We start from the raw sequence: 26529 nt of genomic DNA, 5'->3' as shown, positions 1-26529 counted from the left end.
GAATTCAGAGTGAACGCATCTTTAGACTGCAAGAAGACTTGCTGGAAAATGAGGACGAGTGGCTTCTGAGCCGGTTCTGACTTCCTCGAGCCGTCCTGTTGGACCTCTGCGGGCTTTTGGGCCCGGCGTTACAGAAGAGCACTCGGAGGAACCACGCGTGTCACCCGGTGCATGCATCTGGCGCTCCGGTCCGCCCCTCCCTCCCATGGAGCGCTGTAGCCTCACAACCTCGGACCGGCCACCGTTTGCCGCTCACGTGCCTTTTTGGCATTAGTAATGTCCACACTGTGCCCTCCAAACAACACTTTTCCCCTCTTTTCCACCTCGCCAACGATAAATTCTACTTCACATTGAGTGAAGTCACGTTTTTTTGATTTCCTCTCTGTGTTTGCCGTGGTTTCGCAATCAATGAATATTCATTTGTGGGCGTTTCACGGACTATTTATGGGCAACTATGGGCGTGTCATGGGGCCGCAAAAGCTGCGCAGCATTTAGAATCGGTTGTGATTTATTAAGGGAAAGATGCGTAGGATGTGCGTGCGCACGGTTTTATAAATCCGAATATTTCTGTGCGTACTCACGTCCTATGTTTCATCCGTACGCCACTTCTGACGCAAGTCCTACGCAAAGTTTTATAAATGAGGCCCCAGAAATCCCAACTTTTCCTCCACTTAGCCTGAGTTTGGGTTCCAGGAAGTGGTGTGTGTTCAAGCTCCGCCCCCAGCAGCATCTCATGAAGCCCCTCCTCCAACATGAGGCCACTGGGGAATTCTGAATGAACCTTTACATTTCAACAGAAATTTAAGCTAAAAACAGAAAAAAAACTCTCTTCATGTTTGAAAACAATCAAACATTCAAACAGGAAGAGAAAACAACGTTTGTCAGGAAATCAACAGATTTGATTGATTGTAAATCTTCTTCCTGTTGGAGTTTGATGAATGGAAGTAGAATCTGTAGAAAGTCAGTTGATGTTTTCCATTACAGTAAATGAAGGTTTGATCTGCAGATTTCCTGATGACTTTCTGACTGGGATCCAGACCTGATCTAGACGTGACTCATGAGGAAGCAAACAGCACAGAAACTGCTCTGAATGTTCCCTCTTCTTCACTTTCTGTCTGACTTCAACCATGAAGGGACTTGAACCCTCAACCTTCTGATCCATGAGGCCACATGGTCTGAGAGAACATCCAGGTCCAGCTGCAGGTGGAGGACAGCATCATCCAGCCGTCACAGACTGGGGGCGGAGCCTGGAGATGACTGCTGAAGGTCAGAGGGCGGAGCTTCATCAGGATGAAGGTGCTGCTTGGATTCTGCTTTGAAGTCCGTCTGTTCTCAGTCCCTTCATGGCTGCTGCTCAGAGCTGTTTCTGGATGTTTCTGGAGAATTCATGTCTTTACTGATCCAAATGTGGGATTTCTGTTTTTCTTTGGACTTTTCTTTATTTAAGGCTTTTAGCTTTTGGAACTTTCTTTGTTTCTATGCTTTAACTTCCAAACGGGTTTATCGAAGACAATCTGATTGTTTTTCATTTGACTTTCTAGGAACTTTCTGTTTCATCTTTGAGGACTTTTGGACTTTTGAAAGACTTTTAGCTGCAGTTTCATCCTTTGAACCAGATGGATCTGAATCTAGAGTCAAAGATTCTGAGGAAATCATGGATTCACAGACATTTGATTGAATTTCTGTCTGGATCAGAAACCAACAGCAGACATTTCAAGCCGTCATCTGTTCCTAATGTTCATTCCCCGCCATCATTGAAAGCTTTTGGAATAGTCCCTAAAGCCAGCGATCGGGCCGCTTTGGAGCATGAACTCATCACTCGGTGTCACGGTGGCAGAGAGATGACAGATCCCAAATCTGAGGCTGAAATGATCACGTCCTACCAGCTCCACTCTGGATTTGGGACCAGAAACCTTTGAAGATGTTGGAGCATTGTTGGAGAATAGACTGACAACATTTGTTTGGAAGAAAGATTGACCTTTGACCCCTCCCTGATCTGTTCCACATCCAGCTGCAGACACACCACTACAGCTCACATTCCACTTCTGATCCAGCAGTTAGAACCAGAGCCTGCATTTGCAGCAGGTTCCAACCCACTGACCACTGATCCACACAGGGGGACGTCCTAAGGGGCGGAGTCAGCCACTGGAGAGAGCAGAAAGGAGAAATGGGGGTCACTCTGGGCCTCTCTGTGTCTGGACCTTCAGAGGGACAGTGGTTTGGTCCAGAACACGGATGCTAAACTAGCTCTCTGGAAACTTGAACTTGTTGAATGGGAAACTTCCTGAAATCTTCTTCATCTGTTGACTTGTTCTTTCTTCATCTGAATGAGCTCAGTCCTCTCCCAAATCCAACTCCATCTATCTTCAGTGCTTTGGACTGAGTTGGAGCAGAACTAGAGCTTTCTCCAGATGTCCTAGTACTTTTAGATCAGTGTCTTCCAATATTTGGAGCCCAGGTTCACTTCTTTCCCTGACAAAAATCCCAAAAGGCCTACCAGCCACCAAATAGTCAGAAACCAGAGAAACTTGGTGGTCTGCATTGATGAGAAACCAGTCCCTCCAGGATGACACATGGCTTTTTGGAATCATTTCACACACAAACAAACGGGAAGTTGTGCTTGTTGTTCTGAGAAAATGCAATCAAATGTGTGATAATGGTCAATGTAAATGTTTAGATAAAGGCTGTAGGGGATTCAGGGATTGTGGAGCGGTTGTTGTTTCCTTCTGGGTTAAAGTGCAGTTTTGTGTAACCTCCCAAAGAGGAGAAACCCAAAAAAGAAAGGAAAAGCAAAGAGACAGGTGGAAGCCATCATGAGATTCCTTTAAACAGGAAGTTCTTTGTCATTTCATGCACTAGTTTCATTTAGCTCTAGTTGTTGAACATTCTAGAAACTCCTAAAAACATTTCCTGTCCACTTTGAAACCATATGGGGCTGACTTGGCCTTGCTCGCTGGGATACGGCCAACATCCAGAAATCTACCAACAGACATTTTTAGCTCTAGTTGTTGAACATTCTATGTTTGGAAGAGGCAGGCTCTTCTAAAAGAAACTAGCAGGAGCCCCAGCGCTGGTCTTTGCTTGGATTTGTTTTAGACTTGTTCAGAGTCAAATGCATGTTTTAAGGGGAGGAGGATTATTTTGTTGTTGCTGTTTTTGTTCCTATTCTTACAATCCACTATATGTCCCGTGTTGAATTCTACTATTAAAATGTGGGAAACAAATGTTTATCAAATCCAAATCAATCCAAAAGCCTGGAGACTGGATGGCCGTGGTCCTCCCTTTGACCTGGACAGTGGTTGCCATGGCGACCTGCACACTCACCAAGCTGGAACTTAGAAGAAGAAAAAGAGACCAAAATGATTGATAAAGCAGGTTTTCCAGGGAAATCCCACAAAGTGCTTTCCAAGCTAGAACTAAGAATATCCAGCATGCATTTGGAAAAACTCATTAGCTTCTTGTGGAAAATGATGAGTCATTGGAAAAGCATTCTATGAATGCTCAGAAAACTTCCTCTAAGGTTGTGGTTGTTTGGAGAAGTCCTCCTCTTCAAAGAAGTTCTCCTGACCATCTTCAAAGCCACTTTCTGCTTTTTCAAACGCTACTGTTCAACAAAAACTTGGTTTCTGCCACAAAACCAACCTTAGACACTGAAACAGAATGAATCCAATGCAGAAATGTGTTGACACCTTTAATTCAAAGCTTCAATCAGTTTGAATCTCATGAAGAACATTTCAAAAATCCACATTTGGATCAGGCATCTTCATCAGAGCACAACTCATGTTTCCAGGACTGTGACTCACCAATAGATCCTCATTTCCTTTACACAATCTGTTTCCATCATTTGGATTTTTCATAAAAACTTGAGTTAGAAAAGAATTGTTGCCCCAAAATGTCCAGTTTGAATAGTCTACAGTTTGTTGTGTTTGGTTGCTAGGTAACAGGCTCTTTAATGTCTATGATGTCATGGTGGCTTTCAGAGTTGAACTCCTGAATATGACGGTAAACATTTGGATTGAACAAAAATGGGATTGAAGCTCATGCTAAATCCTGATCTCAATGCTGAAAAAACCTCCTCCTAGATTCTGGTTGTTTGGAGAAGTCCTCCTCTTCCAAGAATTCCTGAAAAAAGCCCTCATTTCTCCTGACCATCTTCAAAGCCACTTTCTGCTTTAGTTTAGTCCAAACTTGCTTTATGCTGACAACATTTACAGCTTGAATCCATCTGAAGAATCCAAGGAAACAAACCAATCTAAGTCTGCATTCATGCCACTTCAGAACCAACAAAGCATGTTTCCAGGACGCTGACTTACCAATAGAACTTGGGATTTCCTTTGCAGAATCCTTCTCCGTGTGTTTTCCTTTGTTTTTCTCCCCAAAACCTAAAGCAGAGATTTTTGCTGAGCTGCAGAACAAACGTCTGACTGCTTTAACCGCCGTTGATGGTTTGTTGTGTTTCTCTCTATAGCTGCTATGGTCTTGGTATGGTTGCTAGGTAACGCTGTCTTTGATGATGATGACGTCAGAGTGGCCTCTAGAATGGACTTTTTTCTTGTGGAACCAGGAGCTGTAACCTTTAGGGCACTAGGACCCAGAAAGAGGTCCAGGCAGTGACGGTGTTCAGTGACGGACTGCGCAGCCGCACTTCCTCCAAACGCCACTATTCATCCAGCGAGTGGAGCGCCAGAGTCCAAACGGGCTTAAGGCGCTTTGATAAAGCGCTCTGGAATCCAGCTATGGTGTGCTAAACGTCAGGTCCAGAACGGAAGATGCCATCAATGAAGTCTGTCTGTCGGCAGCAGTCCAACGCTGATGGGGTTTAGCTTGTGGAGGATTTGAATGTTCATTTGCTCTCAGGTTGGTTCTGTGCTGGAAGCCCCAACCCTCAGTTCAGTCAAGTTAGAAAGATGCTAACCAGCTGTTCCCTCCGTCACCATGGAAACACGGACCGCTATAAAGTCGGACAGGATTTTCACGGAACGGACTTCTAGACGTGGAGGATAATACTCCAAGATGAATTCATCAGACATGAATCAAACAGTCTTTTCTACATAGAACAGAATGAAATCCACTGTGTTTTAGCAGCGTCTGTAGCATCACAGAGACGGTGTTCCACCAAAAACTGGGACCTGTCACATGTTGTTTCCTGGTGACAGAGCTGCAGCTTTAATGTCAATGATATAGAAGAAGAAGAATCCAAAACATTGGACTGTTTTCATGTGATCACATGGAAGCAGAATTAGGAAATCTCTATCTGTCCTTGTTTTGTCAGCATGTTTGAATTGGAGTTTACAGTTAGATGACAATAAAGACGTGTTCACACCAAGAAATTACTTTGATGATATTTTCTTTAAACAAATCAGATAAAAAGTTCAAAAAGTGATATATATTTTTGTGTGAAATGCCCAAATAACAAATGGAAACACAAAACAATGCTGTCACTAAGGTGATGGTTGGTTTACTCGACAGACTTGATCCCTTCGGGAGGACATTTATGCTAAATGCCAAAAAACATCTGAAATATGGACAAAAAAAGGTGTGCTGCTGTTGCTGCTGCTGCTGCTACTGCTGTTGCTGCTGCTGCTGCTGTTACAGCTGTGCTGCTGCTGCTGCTGCTGCTGTTACTGCTGTTGCGGCTGTTACTGCTGCTGTTGCTGCTGCTGCTGCTGCTGCTGTTACTGCTGTGCTGCTGCTGCTCTGCTGTTGCTGCTGTTACAGCTGTGCTGCTGCTGCTGCTGCTGCTGTTACTGCTGTTGCGGCTGCTGCTGCTGCTGCTGTTACTGCTGTGCTGCTGCTGCTCTGCTGCTGCTGCTGTTACAGCTGTGCTGCTGCTGCTGCTGCTGCTGCTGTTACTGCTGTTGCGGCTGTTACTGCTGCTGTGCTGCTGTTGTTGCTGCTGTTGCTGCTGTTACTGCTGTGCTGCTGCTGTTGCTGCTGCTGCTGCTGTTGCTGCTGCTGCTGTTACTGCTGTTGAGGCTGTTACTGCTGTGCTGCTGCTGTTACTGCTGTGCTGCTGCTGCTGCTGTTGCTGCTGTTACAGCTGTGCTGCTACTGCTGTTGCTGCTGTTACAGCTGTGCTGCTGCTGCTGCTGCTGTTACTGCTGTTGCGGCTGTTACTGCTGCTGTGCTGCTGTTGTTGCTGCTGTTGCTGCTGTTACTGCTGTGCTGCTGCTGTTGCTGCTGCTGCTGCTGTTGCTGCTGCTGCTGTTACTGCTGTTGAGGCTGTTACTGCTGTGCTGCTGCTGTTACTGCTGTGCTGCTGCTGCTGCTGTTGCTGCTGTTACTGCTGTGCTGCTGCTGCTGCTGTTGCTGCTGTTACAGCTGTGCTGCTACTGCTGTTGCTGCTGTTACAGCTGTGCTGCTGCTGCTGCTGCTGTTACTGCTGTGCTGCTGCTGTTGCTGCTGCTGTTACAGCTTTGCTGCTGTTGTTGCTGCTGTTGCTGCTGTTACAGCTGTGCTGCTGCTGCTGCTGTTACAGCTGTGCTGCTGTTGTTGCTGCTGTTGCTGCTGTTACTGCTGTGCTGCTACTGCTGTTGCTGCTGCTGAGGCTGTTACTGCTGCTGCTGGTGCTGTTACTGCTGTGCTGCTGCTGCTCTGCTGTTGCTGCTGTTACAGCTGTGCTGCTGCTGCTGCTGTTACAGCTGTGCTGCTGTTGTTGCTGCTGTTGCTGCTGTTGCTGCTGCTGCTGTTACTGCTGTTGAGGCTGTTACTGCTGTGCTGCTGCTGTTACTGCTGTGCTGCTGCTGCTGCTGTTACAGCTGTGCTGCTGTTGTTGCTGCTGTTGCTGCTGTTACAGCTGTGCTGCTGCTGCTGCTGCTGTTACAGCTGTGCTGCTGCTGCTGCTGTTACAGCTGTGCTGCTGCTGCTGCTGCTGTTACAGCTGTGCTGCTGTTGTTGCTGCTGTTGCTGCTGTTACAGCTGTGCTGCTGCTGCTGCTGCTGCTGTTACAGCTGTGCTGCTGTTGTTGCTGCTGTTGCTGCTGTTACAGCTGTGCTGCTGCTGCTGCTGTTACAGCTGTGCTGCTGTTACAGCTGTGCTGCTGCTGCTGCTGCTGTTACAGCTGTGCTGCTGTTGTTGCTGCTGTTGCTGCTGTTACAGCTGTGCTGCTGCTGCTGCTGCTGCTGTTACAGCTGTGCTGCTGTTGTTGCTGCTGTTGCTGCTGTTACAGCTGTGCTGCTGCTGCTGCTGTTACAGCTGTGCTGCTGTTGTTGCTGCTGTTGCTGCTGTTACTGCTGTGCTGCTGCTGCTGTTACTGCTGTGCTGCTGCTGCTGTTGCTGCTGCTGCTGTTACTGCTGTTGAGGCTGTTACTGCTGTGCTGCTGTTACTGCTGTTGCTGCTGCTGCTGCTGCTGTTACAGCTGTGCTGTTGTTGTTGCTGCTGTTGCTGCTGTTACTGCTGTGCTGCTGCTGCTGTTGCTGCTGCTGCTGCTGTTACTGCTGTTACAGCTGTGCTGCTACTGCTGTTGCTGCTGCTGCTGCTGCTGTTACAGCTGTGCTGCTGCTGCTGCTGTTGCTGCTGTTACAGCTGTGCTGCTACTGCTGTTGCTGCTGCTGCTGCTGTTACAGCTGTGCTGTTACTGCTGCTGTTACTGCTGTTGCGGCTGTTACTGTTGCTGCTGCTGCTGCTGTTGCTGCTGCTGTTACTGCTGCTGCTGCTGCTGCTGTTACTGCTGTGCTGTTGCTGTTGCTGCTGCTGCTGCTGCTGTTACAGCTGTGCTGCTGTTGTTGCTGCTGTTGCTGCTGTTTCTGCTGCTGTTGCTGTTGCTGCTGTGCTGCTGTTTTTGTTGCTGTTGCTGCTGTTACTGCTTTGCTGCTGTTGCTGCTGTTGCTGCTGCTGCTGCTGTTATTGCTGTTGCGGCTGTTACTGTTGCTGCTGCTGCTGCTGCTGCTGCTGCTGTTGCTGCTGCTGCTGCTGTTACTGCTGTTGCTGCTGCTGCAGTTTATTTTTATTTTATTTACAAATGTTGGGTTATAAAAATAATTTTCATAAATCTGTTGGTAGTTTTAAAGATTAATATTTACCATTTGCTACAACTCTCCTCTTCTTTCTCTTTCGGCTTTTCCCATCAGGGGTCGCCACAGCGAATCATCCTTTTCCACCTCACTCTATCATGAACATCTTCTACCCTAACGTTAGCCAACTTCATGTCCTCTGTTAAGACATCCATATATCTCCTCTTTGGCCGTCCTCTTGCCCTCCTGCCAGGCAGCTCCATCTCCAACATCCTTCTACCAATATATCCACTATCCCTCCTCTGAACATGTCCAAACCATCTCAGTCTGGCTTCTCTGACTTTGTCGCTAACACAGGCAACATGAGCCGTCCCTCTGATGTACTCGTTCCTTATCCTGTCTAACCTGGTCACTCCTAAGGAGAACCTCAACATCTTCATCTCCGCTACCTCCATCTCAGCCTCTTGTCTCTGTCTCACTGCTACCGTCTCTAACCCATAGAGCAGAGCTGGTCTCACCACTGTCTTGTACACCTTTCCTTTGAGTCTTGCTGACACTCTTCTGTCACACAACACTCCTGACACTTTCCTCCACCCGCTCCAACCTGCCTGCACTCGCCTCTTCACCTCTTTTCCACACTCCCCATCACACTGAACTGTTGACCCCAAGTACTTAAACTCCTGCACCTTCTTCACCTCAGCCCCCTTGTAACCTAACGCTTCTACCTTGATCCCTCTCGTTCAGACACATGTATTCTGTCTTACTACAACTGACCTTCATGCCTCTTCTTTCCAGAGCAAACCTCCACCTCTCTAGCTGTTCCTCCACCTGCTCTCTACTCCCACTGCAAATTACGATGTCATCCGCAAACATCATTGTCCTGGGAGATTCCTGTCTTACCTCGTCTGTCAGCCTGTCCATCAGCATAGCAAACAAAAAAGGACCCAAAGCTGATCCTTGGTGTAGTTCCATCTCCACCTTGAACTCCTTTGTCTGACCTACAGCACATCTCAACACCGTCATACTTCTTTCATACATGTCCTGAACTACTCTGACATACTTCTCTGCCACTCCAGACAACCTCATACAGTACCACAGCTCCTCCCTCGGCACCCTGTCATACGCCTTCTCTAAATCTACCAACACACAATGCAGCTCCTTCTGACCTTTTCTGTACTTTTCCATCAACATTCTCAAAGCAAAAATGGCATCAGTGGTGCTCTTACGGGGCAAGAAACCATACTGCTGCTCACAAATCTCCACCTTCTTCCTAAGCCTGGCTTCCACTACTCTTTCCCACAGCTTCATTGTGTGGCTCATCAACTTTATTCCTCTATAGTTGCTGCAGTTCTGCGTGTCACCCTTGTTCTTAAAGATCGGGACCAGAACGCTTCTCCTCCATTCCTCAGGCATCTTCTCACTCTCTAAAATCCTATTGAACAACCTCGTTAGAAATTCCACTGCTGTCTCTCCTAAGCACTTCCATACCTCCACAGGTACGTCATCAGGATCAACGGCCTTTCCGCTCTTCATCCTTTTCAGAGCCTTCCTAACCTCCTCCTTTCCAATCTCTGCTACTTCCTGCTCCACAACAACCACATCTTCCTCCCTTCTTTCCCTGTCATTTTCCTCGTTCATCAGTTCCTCAAAATACTCCTTCCATCTTTTCTGTACACTCTCCTGGGTTGTTAAAACCTTTCCATCTCTGTCCTTAATCACCCTTATCTGTTGCACGCCCTTCCCATCTCTGTCTCTCTGTCTGGCTAGCCTGTACAAGTCCTTCTCTCCTTCCTTTGTGTCTAACCTGTCATATAGCTCATCGTAAGCTTTCTGTTTGGCCTTTGCCACCTCTCTCCTCACTCTACGCTGTGCTTCCTTGTACTCCTGTCTACCTTCCTCAGTCCCTTCTACATCCCACTTCCTTTAAGCCAACCTCTTCCTGTGGACGCATTCCTGTACTTCCTCATTCCACCACCAAGTGTCTTTACCGTCTTTCCTCTTTCCAGATGACACACCTAGCACCTTCCTACCTGTTTCCCTGATAATCTCTGCTGTAGTTTCCCAGTCCTCTGGAAGCTCATCCTGACCACCCAGGACCTGTCTCAACTTCTGCCTAAATTCCTCACAAGTTTCTTCATTCTGTAGCTTCCACCACTTGGTCTTCTTTTCTGTTTTCCCTCTCTTCTTCTTCCTGACCTCCAGAGTCATCTTACACACCACCATGCGGTGCTGTCTGGCTACACTCTCTCCTACCACCACTTTGCAGTCATTAACCTCTCTCAAATGACCTCGTCTACACAGGATGTAGTCCACCTGAGTACTCCTACCTCCACTTCTGTATGTCACTCTATGTTCCTCTCTCTTCTGGAAGTAAGTGTTGACTACAGCCATTTCCATCCTCTTTGCAAAGTCCACCACCATCTGTCCCTCCAGATTCCTTTCCTTCACACCAAACCTACCCATCACCTCCTCATGTCCTCTGTTGCCCTCACCAACATGCCCATTAAAGTCTGCTCCAATAACAACTCTCTCTCCTCTGGGGATACTCTCGATGACCTCATCCAACTCACTCCAGAATCTCTCCTTCACTAGGGTTGTGCCGATGGACGATATCATGCAGGAAAAAAGCAAAATAACGAATAGCAGTTATATAAGAACGAAAAATGTAAAAATACACCCCCCCCCCCCCCCCCCCCCCCGACGATGTCATCGTCCATCCCGATGGTTGACAGCAAACATTGTCAACGGCCAAATTAGGGGACATCGCCCAACCCTATCCTTCACTTCTTTTTTTTTTTTTTTTTTAACTTGTCCTGTCCAACAGCTAGGCAGACAGATGAGAGCTGAGGGCCTCTTGTGTTGGACATATTTTACTTTAACAAGAGGGGTTATTAATCTTCAGACAAACCAAAGGTATGTCTGAATAAACCCCTTTTGTAATTGAGGCCAAACTTTATTAATTTCAATCATGTTTGAAAATCTTTGGTGTTGGACCGGACGGAAAAGGAAAGAGGGGAAGAAGAGAGAGGGACGCTAGAGAGAGGGGGGGGGGGGTTAGGGGGGTGATAATAGGAGGGGAAGGGGGGTAAGACCATGAAGCAGCATAAAGCAACAAGTTTACTGGTTGTTAATCATTATGGTAAGGTTCAAATGTAGTACAAAAAGGGCGGGGCCTATCCACACACACACTCAAATGTTATAAACACACCTGCTAGCTGCAAAAATGTCCACCTGTCGACATGTACACAAAACAGATAGTGTTCACACGCATACTTATGCCTTAAAACCAACTAGTGTGAAATATTTCAGTCATTCAATCATGCAAACTGTTAGTGCAAAGGTGAGCTAACACCTGTGCTCAGGTGAGTGTTTATGTTCTTCTAAAATGGATGGTGGAACGTGACAAGAAGGAGGGAGAGTGCCCAGCCATCCCCACCCCAAGACCCCCACCGCAGCAGCAGCGGCAGCCGGAATCCCCCCAACGCCACACGGGAACCGGCAGGGAACAACCGCCGCCCGGGCGACCAAGACCGCCACCCAGACCAGGGCCAGCAGGACCGCCGCAAGGCCCCCAGAGCCAGAGAGCAGGGCGGCACGGAGGGAAAGACAGCGCCGCCCCAGCCCAACCAGGAGAGCAGCCCCCCCGCCGCGCCGGGAGCGCCCAACACAGGGCCCCACCGGAGAAGGACGCCCACAGCCCCAGACGAGCACCCCACCACCACCCAGGAGTTCCGGGCATCCCCCCGCCCCGACCCCAGGTACGAGCCAGGACCCCCCAAGGGAGACCCGCTCCGCACTCCAGGCAGCCATCCGCCCGGCCCACGGTTGGTCCAGGGAGGAGCAAGGCAGGGGCCCGCCGCCCCCGCCCAGGAGGGGGAACCCCGGGGAAAAAAAGAGGGCCCACAAGGGGTGTTGTAAATATGGCCCGACCAGGCTCGGCCACAGTTGGAAATTTGGCGGGGCCCAGCGCTCAGGAGCAGGGACCAGAACCCACCCCCCAGGGACACGAACACCCCCGGCTCAGATGTAATGTGAACCCCCCCACTGCGCGGAGAGAGCACCGCCGGGCCCAGGGAGCCGGCAACCCGGGGACACGGCCGCCGTTGCAAAGGGGCCCGTAGCCCCCACCAGGGAAGAGGTAGGGGACAGATGGTCCTAGGTCCCACCTTCCTTGCAAAATATGTGTGCGTGTATGTGTGTTTGAGAGGGTGTGTGTGTGCATGTGTGTGTGTTTATGTTGGGATGTATATATTGAGGGGGGAGGGGTGTGTGTACTAAGGGCGGTGCAGTTAAAATTGGCGGATAGGGCACTAAGGGGACATCTCCTGATTACTCACAGTGACGTCCCCTCACCCTCCCCACCAAGGGAACCTAAATGTCTAAGGTGCGGTTAAAATTGGCGGGTAGGGTGCTAGGAGGACATCTGCTGCTTGCTGGCAGTGATGTCCAAGCACCCCCCCTACCAAGGGCCCTACATGTCTAAGGTGCAAATAAAACCGAAAGAGGGGGGGCCCACTCCTCTCTCCTTCACTTCTAACTCACAGCCAACCTGTGGCGCATACCCACTGACTACATTCACCATCACCCCTTCAATTTCTAACTTTAGGCTCATCATCCTGTCTGAGACTCTTTTCACCTCTAGAACACTGTTCTAGAGGTGAAAAGAATCACTCCTACCCCGTTTCTCTTCCTATCAACACCATGATAGAACAGTTTGTATCCTCCTCCAATACTACGTGCCTTGCTGCCCTTCCACCTTGTCTCCTGCACACACAGTACATCTACCTTCCTTCTCTCCATCATGTCTGCCAGCTCTCTGCCTTTCCCTGTCATTGTGCCAACGTTAAGAGTCCCTATTCTCAAACCTATGTTCCTGCCTTTTCCCTTCTCTCTCTGTCCACGGACCCTCCTGCCTCCCCTCTTCCTCGACCAACAGTAGTCAAATTTCCACCGACACCCTGTAGGTTAACAGCATCGGTGGCGGTCGTTGTTAAACCGGGCCTCGACCGATCCTGTATTAAAGTGTTGTAGATGATTTGCATGGTTATTTTGGCAATTTTTACGCCGGATGCCCTTCCTGACGCAACCCTCTCTATTTATCCGGGCTTGGGACCGGCAAAGAAGTAACTGGCTTGCAACCCCTGTGGCTAGATTATTTGCTACTACTCTATGGTGACAAAACATAATTTAACAGGTCATAACTAAAAATGTGCCAATCAAAGGATTGAAGACAGCAAACATGAGCTAATTTTTCTTCTAGAGATTGATATAGAGCAGGGTTCACCAACCTTTTTGAGACCGAGGGCTATTTCATGGGCACCAAGTGGTATGAAGGGCGCCACTAAAAACCTCCTAGCCCCCCCCACCCCCCCCCCCCAAAAAAAAAAAAACAACACAATTTGAGGACTTCCTTTTGTGTGCCCTATTTTTATTTGGTCATATTACACACAAAAACATGCATGAATTTTCTAGACTCGTATTGCAGGGGGGGGGTCAAACTCAGTTGCAGAGGGAGCCTAATTTCAAAACAGACTTTAGGTTGCAGCCGAACAAGATAAATATTTATTGAACACACTAAAGCTAAACTTTTAAACCTTTAAAACTTAAACTTAATTTTAACTTTTTGAACATAAATGTAAATAAAAACAGACAGGATGATTAATCCTCACATTAATGGATTACTCAACCACCTCAACCTATTCTCAAAATCTTTACATTACATGAATCATAAGAATGTCCAGAAATTGTGTAATTTATTTGATCTATTTAAACTTTTGTAATAGACCCTTACTTTTAGTGATTATTTTTTAAGTTATATTTGTTAACATATTTGGGTTTTCTTTGTCTACCTTTATCTCAGAATTGATATTGTTGTCATTGACAGACATGCCGTAGTTGTTTGTTGAATATTTGCTTCAATAAAAAAAAAAAAGATTTTTTTTGGGTGCATTCCCTGCTGGCGCCACAAGGGGTGCTCGCGGGCGCACTGGCGCCCGCGGGCACAGGGTTGGTGACCCCTGATATAGAGCATGACTATTTAAATTTCTAATTCATAAATGTTTTTTGTAAGGCCTTTATTGCAGATGAAGAGCTGACGGAGCAATGCAAGGCACTAGGCCACATACTCCATTTTGAAGGGAACTGTGATTTGGAAAGTAGAGAGCTTGTTCAACGACTCTATGAGTTCATCGCTTTCATGTCTGATAACTATCTATCAGAAATCTATCCCAACTTTTGGACTGCTCTCAGGATTGCTCTCACCTTCCAGGCACTGTGGCTCAAGCAAAGAGGAGCTTTTCAAAACAAGTTGATCAAGTCAAACCTGAGGTCACCAATGTCTCACGATCGACTCACTAACCTTGCTGTTGTTAGTATCAATCATGCAGTAGAGGAGCTGGGGGATATTCCAGGAAGCATTTTTAAACTAGCCTGACTTTAAGCCTGAACTCTGGCTGAAATCCGCCTGAACTTGCTTACTCTGAGTATGTCGGTTCCAAAAGACCGGACATGAGTTAGCGTAATTACGCTCGACTTGGTAACCCTGGGTTAATGCACGTGCACAGCAGGTACATAAAGACATTCTCAATGGATCACCGATTTCTGGAGTCACCATGGAAACGCGTGGTGAAAAAAAGAGAGCGCTGTACTTTAGTGAGACGGAGTATGAGATTAATGACGGCATATGAAGATTATACGTCCATCAAAAAAGTAATACGGCTGCAACAACAAAAGAAAGAGTTTCTCCTTGTAGTAGAAGAACAGACAAAGTAAACGCACGAGTTTCTGATCTTATTTCCATTTTCCTTGTGACGCATATATATATAACTTATCCAATCTTGCCAACTTAAATGAATTACTTTTATTGGTAACAAATAATTGAGTTAATTTTAATCAACCTAATTTCTTACGTCTATAAAACTCAATAATTGTTTGTACAACTCAAATTTATGTATTTATCTAACTAAATGTCATATTACTCCAATTCAATTAATATTTTTCCATCTTAATTAATTATACTTCTTGATCTCTCATATGTCTAAGTTTGAGCCTGCAGATATGCTCATTTTTATAACAATAAAAGGACGGGAAAAAAATGCACATTGCGCATAAATTCATTAAAGAATTTTCCATCATTGTCATCACAATAATAAGCGGTAGGGGTGCTATATAAACTCATCATCCTCTCCTTCACTCTCACTCATGGTGCAGAGACTTAAGCACAGTAGGACAAAATAACTTGGCAAAACATGGTAAAACACAGTAAAACAACTAAACACATTTGGTCAAAAAGCCACACTTAAACCCAAATCCGTCCAGACAGGCAAAGGGAATGGTACCCCTTAATCCCTTGCGGGGCCGATCTAACAATAGCACCAAGGTTACACCTACTTAATTGAATTAATTTGAATGAAAGTAAAATAACTGTCTGAAAACTACGTGTTATTTTTAAACTGACTTAACAAACAAATGATTTATCTTAACTGAAGTAAATAATTAAGTTAGATCAAAGTAAAAAGTTTGGTAACACTTTATATTAAGATTCCTTAACAAGCTTTGTTAACACATTAACAAGCATTATAAATGAATTTATAGGGTGTTAGTAAAACATTTATTAGTACAATAAGTCTAATAAGGTTTTTTAAATTACTTAGTTAACACATTTACAAGCATTATTATTAGGATGTTTTCAAGATGCTAATGATGCATTTACTGATATTATAGGTGCCTAACAAATGTGTCAGTGTTAATAAGCATAATAAGATTTATTAACAACCTTTGTTAACAAATTAAGAAGTATTATTATTGTTTGGGGTTCTAGTAAGATATTTATTAGCATTATAGATGTCTCACACAAGCTTAAGTGTTCATAAGCTTAATAAGTTTTATTAACTAACTTAACAAATTAATAGGCTTTATTAATGTGTCAGATGCTAGTAAGATATTTGTTTGCTATGCTGATGGACAGGCTGACAGACGAGGTAAGACAGGAATCTCCCTGGACAATGATGTTTGCGGATGACATTGTAATTTGCAGTGAGAGTAGAGAGCAGGTGGAGGAACAGCTAGAGAGGTGGAGGTTTGCTCTGGAAAGAAGAGGCATGAAGGTCAGTCGTAGTAAGACAGAATACATGTGTCTGAACGAGAGGGATCAAGGTAGAAGCGTTAGGTTACAGGGGGCTGAGGTGAAGAAGGTACAGGAGTTTAAGTACTTGGGGTCAACAGTTCAGTGTGATGGGGAGTGTGGAAAAGAGGTGAAGAGGCGAGTGCAGGCAGGTTGGAGCGGGTGGAGGAAAGTGTCAGGAGTGTTGTGTGACAGAAGAGTGTCAGCAAGACTCAAAGGAAAGGTGTACAAGACAGTGGTGAGACCAGCTCTGCTCTATGGGTTAGAGACGGTAGCAGTGAGACAGAGACAAGAGGCTGAGATGGAGGTAGCGGAGATGAAGATGTTGAGGTTCTCCTTAGGAGTGACCAGGTTAGACAGGATAAGGAACGAGTACATCAGAGGGACGGCTCATGTTGCCTGTGTTAGCGACAAAGTCAGAGAAGCCAGACTGAGATGGTTTGGACATGTTCAGAGGAGGGATAGTGGATATATTGGTAGAAGGATGTTGGAGATGGAGCTGCCTGGCAGGAGGGCAAGAGGACGGCCAAAGAGGAGATATATGGATGTCTTAACAGAGGACATGAAGTTGGCTAATGTTAGGGTAGAAGATGTTCATGATAGAGTGAGGTGGAAAAGGATGATTCGCTGTGGCGACCCCTGATGGGAAAAGCCGAAAGAGAAAGAAGATGCTAGTAAGATATTTATTAGCATTATAGATGTCTTGCAAATACCTGAAAGTGTTAATAACATTTAATAAGATCTAAAGTCAGACCATTGTCTTCTAAATCCATATTACTAAACTGCTTATAAGCTTTACAAATGTATTAATTAACTTTGTTAATAGTTTATTAATTGTTTTGCAGCACCTCATCTAAAGTGTGGACGTTTTTACCACAAACAACCACAAAGCATTAAGATTGTAAAAAGAACTTTATGACATTAAAACAGACTAAACATACACAAATCGTTCTGTAAAAGATATTTAATAATTTAAATCAGACAAATAATTTTTTTTAAAACATATATACCGGTGTTGGATGACTAGCATCATAGCTAATAAGGATAAAGTATTAGCATCTATCCTGAGAGAAACATTCATTGCAAATTCCATCACCAGGAGACAGTTCTCTGCATTCAATGCCAACTGCATTCAACCACTGTTGCCTTGCTTCAAAGTCCACTAGAAAGTTGCACAAGCCAGTAATTTTTGAAAAACGAAGACAATAAACCTACAGGAGCCATGCTAAAGCCAAAGCCAAAGATGGGCTTATGATCACTTAGGCTTGTGTGAGACATCTATAATGCTAATAAATATCTTACTAGAACCCCAAACAATAATAATACTTCTTAATTTGTTAACAAAGGTTGTTAATAAATCTTATTAAGCTTATTAACACTGACACATTTGTTAGGCGCCTATAATATCAGTAAATGCATCATTAGCATCTTGAAAAACAACCTAATAATAATGCTTGTAAATGTGTTAACTAAGTAATTTAATGAACCTTATTAGACTTATTGTACTAATAAATGTCTTACTAACACCCTATAAATTTATTTATAATGCTTGTTAATGTGTTAACAAAGCTTGTTAAGGAATCTTAATATAAAGTGTTACCAAAAGTTTATCTTTCCAACATCCATATGTGGTCTTATCATCCTCTCATGGTGGAAAAAGTATTATCTGAGCTTCTTCATCCACTAAATCATCTTCAAATAGACACGCCATGCTGCTTCACCTCTCTGAAAACAAACTAACCTTCAACTAAACCTGCTCCAGACCAGGTTATGTTCAGAGCATGAGTTGCTACGGCAACTTAACATACCCTGAAACATACCTCCATTTCTGGAACCGAAAACTGAGGTTATTACTTTCCTTAGCCTCAAATTTACCGTGGGAGCTAGCATAACCTGCTTCCTGGAATACCTCCCAGATTTCATATGATGACGTTATTGATGAGTTTGCATCAAGGAAAGCGAGAAAGGTTAAGTTTTAGTTAGTGTTTTCTGTTCTTAGTGCAATGGTGCTGCAGTTATATGTTTAGCGTGTCATTTGTGATTTATTTGACTGTTGTGTTAATAATATCAACAGTTCTCTGTCGCCCTCTGGTGGTTTCATCAGAGAAGCCAAACTTCCAAAGAAAGTGAATCAATAAACATGAGCTAATTCTTGATGCAGGTTTGAAAACACAGATGGAAAACAGCATCAATACAAATATTAGTCAATGTTTCCTTCCTTCGCGGGGAGCTCGGAGTAGAACCGCTTCTCCTCCACATCGAAAGGAGCCAGTTGAGGTGGCTCGGGCATCTAGTCCGGATGCCTCCTGGACGCCTCCCTGGAGAGGTGTTCTGGAAATGTCCCACTGGGCGGAGGCCCCGGGGAAGACCCAGGACACGCTGGAGAGACTACGTCTCTCGGCTGGCCTCGGAACGCCTCGGGGTCCCCCCAGAGGAGCTGGAGGAAGTGGCTGGGGCGAGGGAAGTCTGGGCATCTCTGCTGAGACTGCTGCCCCCGCGACCCGGTCCCGGATTAGCGGAGGAAGATGGATGGATGGATGGATTTTTCTTTGAATGGAACAATTTCAGGATTTGTTGTCAGAAAAGTTGTGAGAAACTGTCTTGTAAAGTGTGTGGTGACGGTCCACTGTGGAAAATGACTGTTTGTGGAACGTCGAGATGTGCTCAGTGATTTTGGTTTAGGACACTTTGGAATGTGATATTAATTTCTGTTTTATTTCACATTTTTTTTTCTATTGTGTATTTTATTTTGAAGCTGGTTTGTGTTATTTCCTGTTTTGTTTCCTGTCTTGGTGTGTTAGATTAATCAACATGGGTGTCTAAATAAATGCTGCGATCACTCCCAGATGTGTGTTTACTGAGAATGAAGTCAGAGAAAGAGGAATTGTTTGGTGTGACTTCTTTGATTCTGGAGGAATTTATCCAGGTGAAGTTGACACAGTAGTCCAGGTACCACGCAGCAGCGCAGGGCAGCTACTAACCTGCTAACAAAGCCCAGCTGTCTGGAGGTGACGCCTCCTCCTGCCCCTGAAGGAGCAGCAGAGAGGAAGAGGAGCAGCAGAGAGGAAGAGGAGCAGCTGAGGGTTCTGCTCCTGTGCAGAGTGAAGCTCCCACACAGACTTTGCTGGGGGGTGGAGCTGCTGCTCAGGTGTCCTGTGGGCGTGTCAGCAGGTGAAGGACTGCAGTCACAGAAAGTTGCAGCAACTGACCTTTGACCTCTGAGTGGTTCTGTTCTGCTCTAACAGAGATTATATTAGATTCAGCTTTATTGTTGTTACACATAAACAGGTACAAGGAAACTAAATGCAGTTTGTGTGTAACCAAAGTGCAACAAGCAGTAAAGTTCGGGATAGAAACATGTCACGAATAGAAGTTCAATATGTATATAACTATGATTAAGATATGAACACAATGTACAACATAGTACTACTATAAACAGTATGTCCAGATTTCCAGGTTGACTGATTAGGAATGTACAGGAATACTGTATATTTGCATTTAGGGATGAGTGTGTTTACAGTGTAATCTGTTACATACATGTGCAAAGGAGACAAAACTGTTCCTCAGTCTGCAGTGGGCGGGACCAGCTGACAACCTGCTGTTGTCATGGAAACAGACTCTGGAGCAAAGAAGCAACAAATGCAGCTGGGGGGTATTCCAGAAAGCAGGTTATGCTAGCTCCCACGGTACGTTTGAGGCTAAGGAAGTTGATAACCTCAGCTTTCAGTTCCAGAAATGGAGGTATGTTTCAGGGTATGTTAAGTTGCCATAGCAACTCATGATCTGAACATAACCTGGTCCGGAGCAGGTTTAGTTGAAGGTTAGTTTGTTTTCAGAGAGGTGAAGCAGCATGGCGTGTCCATTTGAAGATGATTTAGTGGATGAAAAAGCTCAGATAATACTTTTTCCACAGTGAGAGGATGATAAGACCATATATGGATGTTGGAAAGAGAAACTTTACTTTGATCTAACTTCATTATTTGCTTCAGTTAAGATAAATCATTTGTTTGTTAAGTCAGTTTAAAAATAACATCTAGTTTTCAGATAGTTATTTTACTTTCATTCAAATTAATTCAATTAAGTAGGTGTAACTTTGGTGCTGCTGTTAGATCGGCACCGCAAGGGATTGTGGGATACCATTCCCTTTGCCTGTCTGGACGGATCTGGGTTAAAGTGTGGGTTTTTGACCAAATGTGTTTAGTTGTTTAGCTGTTTAGCTTGAGAGGATGATGAGTTATATAGCACCACTACATCTGAATTATATAAAGAAAATGTAGGGAAATTCCAAACTGAATAAATGTTCAATGTGCATATTATTTTGTTCTTTTTTTTTGTTGTAAAAATGAGCATATCTGCCGGCTCAAACCTAGACATATAAGAGTTCAAGAATTATAATTAATTAAGATGGAAAAACTATTAATTGAATTGGAGTAATATGAGATTTAGTTGAATAAATATGTAAATTTGAGTTGTATAAACAACTATTGAGTTTTATAGACGTAAAAATTAGGTTGAATAAATTTTACTCAATTACTTGTTACCAATAGAAGTAATTTATTTAAGTTTTTATATATATATGTATATATATATATATATATATATATATATATACACACACATATATATATATATATATATATATATATATATATATATATATATATATATATATATATATATATATATATATATATATACATATATATATCTAACTATATAGAAACTCTTTCTTTTGATGATGCAGCTGTGTTACTTTTTCTATGGACGTATAATCTTCATACGCCGTCATTAATCTCATACTCCGTCTCACTAAAGTCCAGCGCTCTACTTTTTTTCTCCACGCGTTTCCATGGTGACTCCAGAAATCGGTGATCCATAGAGAATGTCTTCATGTACCTGCTGTGCACGTGCATTAACCCAGGGTTACCAAGTCGAGCGTAATTACGCCAACTCATATCCGGTCTTTTGGAACCGACATACTCAGAGTAAGCAAGTTCAGGCGGATTTCAGCCAGAGTTCAGGCTTAAAGTCAGGCTAGTTTAAACATGCTTCCTGGAATACCCCCCTCGTCTATCCCTGCAGGGTTTGTCTGTCAGACCTTCATCAGGCAGAAGACTCCAGAACCAGATTTGAAATCCTGAAGGTCTTTTTCACAAACACAAAACCTGATAGAGACTCTAAAACATCTGACTTTCAGAGACGCCTCAGGAATCCTGAATGAGGAATTTTGGGTCAAAGAAAAAAAATGAGAAGAAAAAAGAATTGATGGAAAATGGAAACAAAGTTGAAAAGTCTTTTTTTCTCATCCAGTTCTCTCAGACTTCCATCATGTGAGGTTTGAAGAAATAGGAAGAGAAAAAACTCCTAATCTGTTGATGTTTTATATGAGAAAACAAACCAATCATACGTCCAGTCAATGATTACAAAGAAACCTGTTGACTGTAAAACAGATTAATCTACTTCATGATCTGCTTCAGGGTCAGACCATGTCCTTCAGGTCCAAAGTCCACAGGAATCTGCTTCCTGGCTGCATTCAGAACCGGTTTGAAACTGGAGCCGGTTGGACTTCAGGGACACAAAGCTGTTCAGAAAATCCAGAGGAAGAAGTCAAAGAAAGAACAGCTGCATTTGTGTCAGAGGGGTGAGTTGATGGAACAGCTGGGATGGAAAGAATGTGGATGTTTGCATTTAAAAGACTTTCAGAAGAAGTTCTTGAATGTTAGGACTCAGCTGGGAGCCTCTTTGTTGGAATCTAAAGGATCCTGGCTGAGATCAGATCAGATTGATCCAACATTAGTTTGGAGTTCTGGATAATGAAGTGATGAAATGATTTGGAGGAGTTGAAAGGAGGATCAATCATCTGAGCTTCAGCTTTTTCAATCCTATTTGATCTGGTTGAGGTTTTTCTTTCTTTACTTTCTTCATCTGCTTCAATATGTTTGGATTTCAACTCCTTTCGTGGATTGTCTTCAGAGCGGCTTGACTGGATTAGTATTGTGTAGTATTTTGATAGATCCTATATGGTCTATGTTGACTCTTTATCGTCACAAACAAAAATCCTGTCTGGTGGTGTTCCCCAAGGTTCTGTTCTGGGACCCATTTTATTAATTCTCTATGATCCCCTTGGGAAACTCATCAGCAAAATTTTCCACATTTCTTATCATCCATACGCTGAAGAAATTCAGCTTTATTGCTGCTTTGATAAAAATAAATCTTTCTTATTTGCTAGACTGTTCGGCCAGCATCAACGTGTGATAAAATGACAACCATTTACTTCTGAACCCTAATAAAATAGAGATGATAATTTTTACTCCTGATAATAAAATTCCCTCCAACAAAAGACACCTTGGTTCATTGAGCTCCTCCATCCAGTAAAGTTGAACAGCGACATATCAACATCCAAACAGCTGACCAAGAACGGTTTCTTTCATTTGAGGAACACGGATTTATAAAATTATGTGCTAGGAGGCTCTTAATTATAATCGTAACAGTAACAAAAGCGCATTTAGAAGATCGTGTCCTGCTACTTCCCGCTGGTTTTGCTGTTCAAGGACAGCTGGAGCTCGATCAACAGCTCTAGTGATATCGCCTTGCTAAACTTTTGCCGTTTGCTGGTTGGACCAACACGCACTGCTATACAAATAAAATAATCACTCACTCACTCACTCACTCACTCACTCACTCACTCACTCACTCACTCACTCACTCACTCACTCACTCACTCACTCACTCACTCACTCACTCACTCACTCACTCACTCACTCACTCACTCACTCACTCACTCACTCACTCACCCCTCTGCTTTTTTGGCTACATTGGCTTCCTATTAAATCTAGAATAGATTTTAAGATTAGTGTTTTAGAGCCTTGCACCCCAAACTATATTTCTAACCTTTTCCTTGAGGTCCACTAATAAGAATCTTTTATCTGTTCCCAAAAAAAAAAAATTTAAAACTGGGGAAAACCTCACCTTTCAGGCAGTCGCTCCCCGACTTTGGAATGACCTCCCCCTGTCTCTGTGCCAAATTGACTCAGTTGAATGTTTTAGAACTCAAGTTGAGACATTTTTATTTAGGAGAGCTTTTAGCTGATTTTTACTCATGTTCACTTTTATTTGTTTGTTTGATTACTTATATTCCTGAGTCGGTTTTATTTGGGTTTTACCTGCTTTAGATTCCCTGTGCCATTCTGTGTCCTTTCTCTGATTTTATATTGTGTTAACATTTTAAAGCACTTTACATGTTTAGTTTTAGTCCAGATTAATCCAGGGATTAGAGTCCTGATGCTACTGTAGACAGAACTTCTCAGAACATTTGAATCATCATCTGACTGACAGAAGAAAGACTTTTCTGCTGCAGCAAACAAAGGTTTGATGAAGATGTTGAGGATTGAAAATGAAGCTCCAAAGCAGAAACTTGATCCTGATGTGCAGATGATGATGATGATGAGGAGGGTTTCCTCAGCAGGTGAAGGTGGAAGGTGTGTGTGAGCTGATGTGGATCCAGTGAATCCAGTAGCATGGATCAGAAGGGAGCCCCTCCCTCACTAAGCAGAGACGGTAACCATGACAACCAGAGCAAAGCTCAGAGGTGAGATGAACATCTCAAACTGTCCATGATCTTCTCCATGTCAGAGCTCAGGACCCAAAACCTACCCAACCTTCAAAAACATTAGTTCAGGACTGGAACAGTGTATGTGAGAGTTAAAGGAGCATATCAGAGCTAAAAAGTCACACCAGCAACCTTCATTCTTCACAGGAACCAACCTGAACCTGGATCTGAATCCAGCTTTGGATCCAAAAGGAGTGACATGACAGAGGATTATTTAATTACATTCAAAAACAGTCGTTCAAGAGTGAAAGAGTAAGTGTCTGTCAAATACATGTTTTGGATGGAGAAAAATTAATTGATTAGAGTTTTTTTCCACAGTGAAAATGTATGTATGCAGTGTCACACAGTTGTCAGAAGGGGGCATTTTACATATCTCATTGCAGATCAGTCTGTTTATGATCTGAGTTCAATCAGTGATAGGCCGTCAGTGTTTTCAAAGCCTTTTCTCCTTGAGTTCCTTCATCAGAAAAATCTGAGTGAGATCATGAAGCAGCCGCGCAGATTTGTGTTTGGCGCTGACCATCCTCGTGTCCACTGCGTCAGTTCAGCGGACATTTTGGTCTCTAAAGTGGATTCAAACCTACGCAAAGACATAACTTTACAAACTCGACTCTCAGCATAGAAACAGAAAAATACTTCTTGACGATACTGAAGCCCCTTTGAATACATAACAGGGTGGTGGACGTGTTTTTGAGGAAAGAGAGGAGGATGGATTTTGTCTTCAAATCAGATTTTTGGACGAGTGAAATGATTACCTACCTACCTAGCCACCCACCCACCTACCCACCTACCTACCTACCTACCTGGGGGTTGGGGGGGGGGGGGGGGGGGGGGTTACGCGCCAAGGTAGTAAGTTAGTGTAAAATGCCACAAAAATTAGAAGATAATCGGATGATCTTCAGTTACTTAATAAATTACTTTTTGATCAATCAAATGTTTTTCCATTAGGGCCCAACAGATATTTCAAACTGACTGTGGATCTGGTTCTGAACCCAGCCGTGCTTTTATCAACACTAAAAAATCATCGGCTTCTATTCCTAATTTAAGAGACATCAGTTCAGGAGTGAAAAAGTAAGTGTGTGTCAGAGTTAAAGGAGCATATCAGAGTGCAACAGTCACACCAGCAACCTTCATTCTTCACAGGAACCAACCTGAACCTGGATCTGAATACAGCTGTGGGTCTTTCAGGAGTGACAGATCAAGGGATGTTAATCCTACCTTCAAAAACATCAGTTCAGGAGTGAAACAGTGAGTGTGTGTCAGAGTTAAAGGAGCATATCAGAGTGCAACAGTCACACCAGCAACCTTCATTCTTCACAGGAACCAACCTGAACCTGGATCTGAATACAGCTTTGGGTCCAAAAGGAGTGACATGTTAGATGATTATTTAAATGAATTCAAAAACAGTCGTTCAAAAGTGAAACAGTAAGTATCTGTCAAATACATGTTATTGATGTATCGAATGGACAATAATTGATCGATTGGAGTTTTTTTCCACAGTGAAAGTGTCTGTATGCAGTGTGACACGGTTGTCAGAAAGGGGCGTTTTACCTGACTGTCTCACTGCAGATCAGTCTGTTCATGATCTGACTTCAATAGTTTAACATGGACAGTAGGGGTTTCAAATTTCAATGGGAGTCGGCATCCCCGTGCTTGGAAGAAAAGAAAAATTGAGCCACTACCGGTTTTCTATAATCTGTTATGTTATAGACTTTGGAACAGCCTAAAAGTGTCTTAGAGCTGTCTTTGGAGGAAACAGGGAGGGGTAGTTGGCGTAGGCAAAGAGGAGTGAAGCCGGATTATGCAACACCTGGATCGTCAGGTTCTGTTGGATCACTCAGCAGCTCATGTTAATAATGTCATTATTTACCAACTATTGTGTATATTTTTATTATGTGTCTTTTCTGTCGTTTAATTGGTGTCAGTATTTGACTTAAAAAGATCAGGAAAACAGCTGCACCTTTTGTGATCATAAATAAACTATGGGTGTTTATGAATGGATTGAGGTTTTTTGAGGATTGTTACTGTTGGAGTTGCACAAAATTAAGGAAATGCCAAATATTTTGGAGTAATCCCACTGATGAGTTCTATGATTTAGTTTTAATGTTTTATAAAACCTACAAAGGATTTTCACAATAAGAGGTTTTAAAAAAAAAAAATCAAATCCTCTGATATGTTCACAAAGACACACACACAGGACGTCCCACCCCCAAGAAATGAACTTATTGTTAGAAATGACGCAGGAGTTAAGCTCTAAACAAAAGAGCAAAGAAAATTGAATGATTTGATTTGTTATTTCTTCTTATAATTATTTCCAGAATCTGTTCGTTTTGTTCTGCAGCGTGTTCATATTTGTATAAATTTGACAGAATGTATTTTTATGGAGAGCAAATGTCAGGAAGCAGAGTGGACACAAATGCGGGACGCAGGAATTTCCAAAGAAAGTTCAGCTTTAATTACCAACTTGCTCTGAAGACAGGAGTGCTCACAGCTCTGTGAAATGCACAAAACAATTCAGCAACAAGAACAGGGGAGACGCAGACTATAAGCATGAGGACTGATTAAGCAGTTACACACAGGTGCGCACATAGTGGAATAATTTACACTGGAGGGAAAATCAAGACATCTGACATGAGGACATGTGAGAGACAGGAAGTAACCGTCCTGGCCCCAATACCAAATATTTTAAATTATTCAAGTTTTAACTAGATTTATCCTGGATTAATGTTCCTGTCTGCTTTTATCCATATTTTTTTTACGTTTTAAAGGTTATAAGTTTAAAAAGTTTAGCTTTAGTGTGTTCAGTAATTTTTTGTCTTTTTCGGCCCGAAACCTAATGTGTGTT

The 26529-nt window shown here is 43.6% G+C and overlaps 3 protein-coding genes across 10 annotated transcripts in view; 2 read left to right on the top strand and 1 right to left on the bottom strand.

Annotated features, from left to right (window-relative positions):
* The window catches only part of LOC144986863 (uncharacterized), a 307472-nt gene that overhangs the window by 24500 nt on the left and 256443 nt on the right, over positions 1–26529 (top strand). The window lies entirely within an intron of this gene.
* LOC144981344 (uncharacterized) overlaps positions 1–26529 on the bottom strand; it is a 259542-nt gene that overhangs the window by 117825 nt on the left and 115188 nt on the right. The gene's annotated exons all lie outside the window — the stretch shown is intronic.
* LOC144986364 (NACHT, LRR and PYD domains-containing protein 12-like) overlaps positions 21531–26529 on the top strand; it is an 87113-nt gene continuing 82114 nt past the window's right edge. For 3 of the 8 annotated variants that reach the window (XM_078933953.1, XM_078933948.1, XM_078933946.1), the window contains exons 1-6: positions 21531–21716; positions 23538–23663; positions 23832–23936; positions 24633–24755; positions 24828–24932; positions 25005–25109. In XM_078933953.1, the coding sequence (XP_078790079.1) occupies positions 23593–23663; positions 23832–23936; positions 24633–24755; positions 24828–24932; positions 25005–25109 (509 nt within the window). In that variant the 5' untranslated portion in view covers positions 21531–21716; positions 23538–23592. The remainder of the gene's footprint in view (positions 21717–23537; positions 23664–23831; positions 23937–24632; positions 24756–24827; positions 24933–25004; positions 25110–26529) is intronic. The other 5 variants (XM_078933954.1, XM_078933950.1, XM_078933947.1 and 2 more) reach the window with 4 other exon arrangements.

The sequence above is a fragment of the Oryzias latipes genome, chromosome 2, assembly GCF_053564925.1.
Source record: "Oryzias latipes strain Hd-rR chromosome 2, Olatipes_Hd-rR_3.1".
In the NCBI taxonomy this organism is placed as follows: domain Eukaryota; kingdom Metazoa; phylum Chordata; class Actinopteri; order Beloniformes; family Adrianichthyidae; genus Oryzias; species Oryzias latipes.
This window is presented reverse-complemented; position numbering and strand designations above follow the sequence as displayed.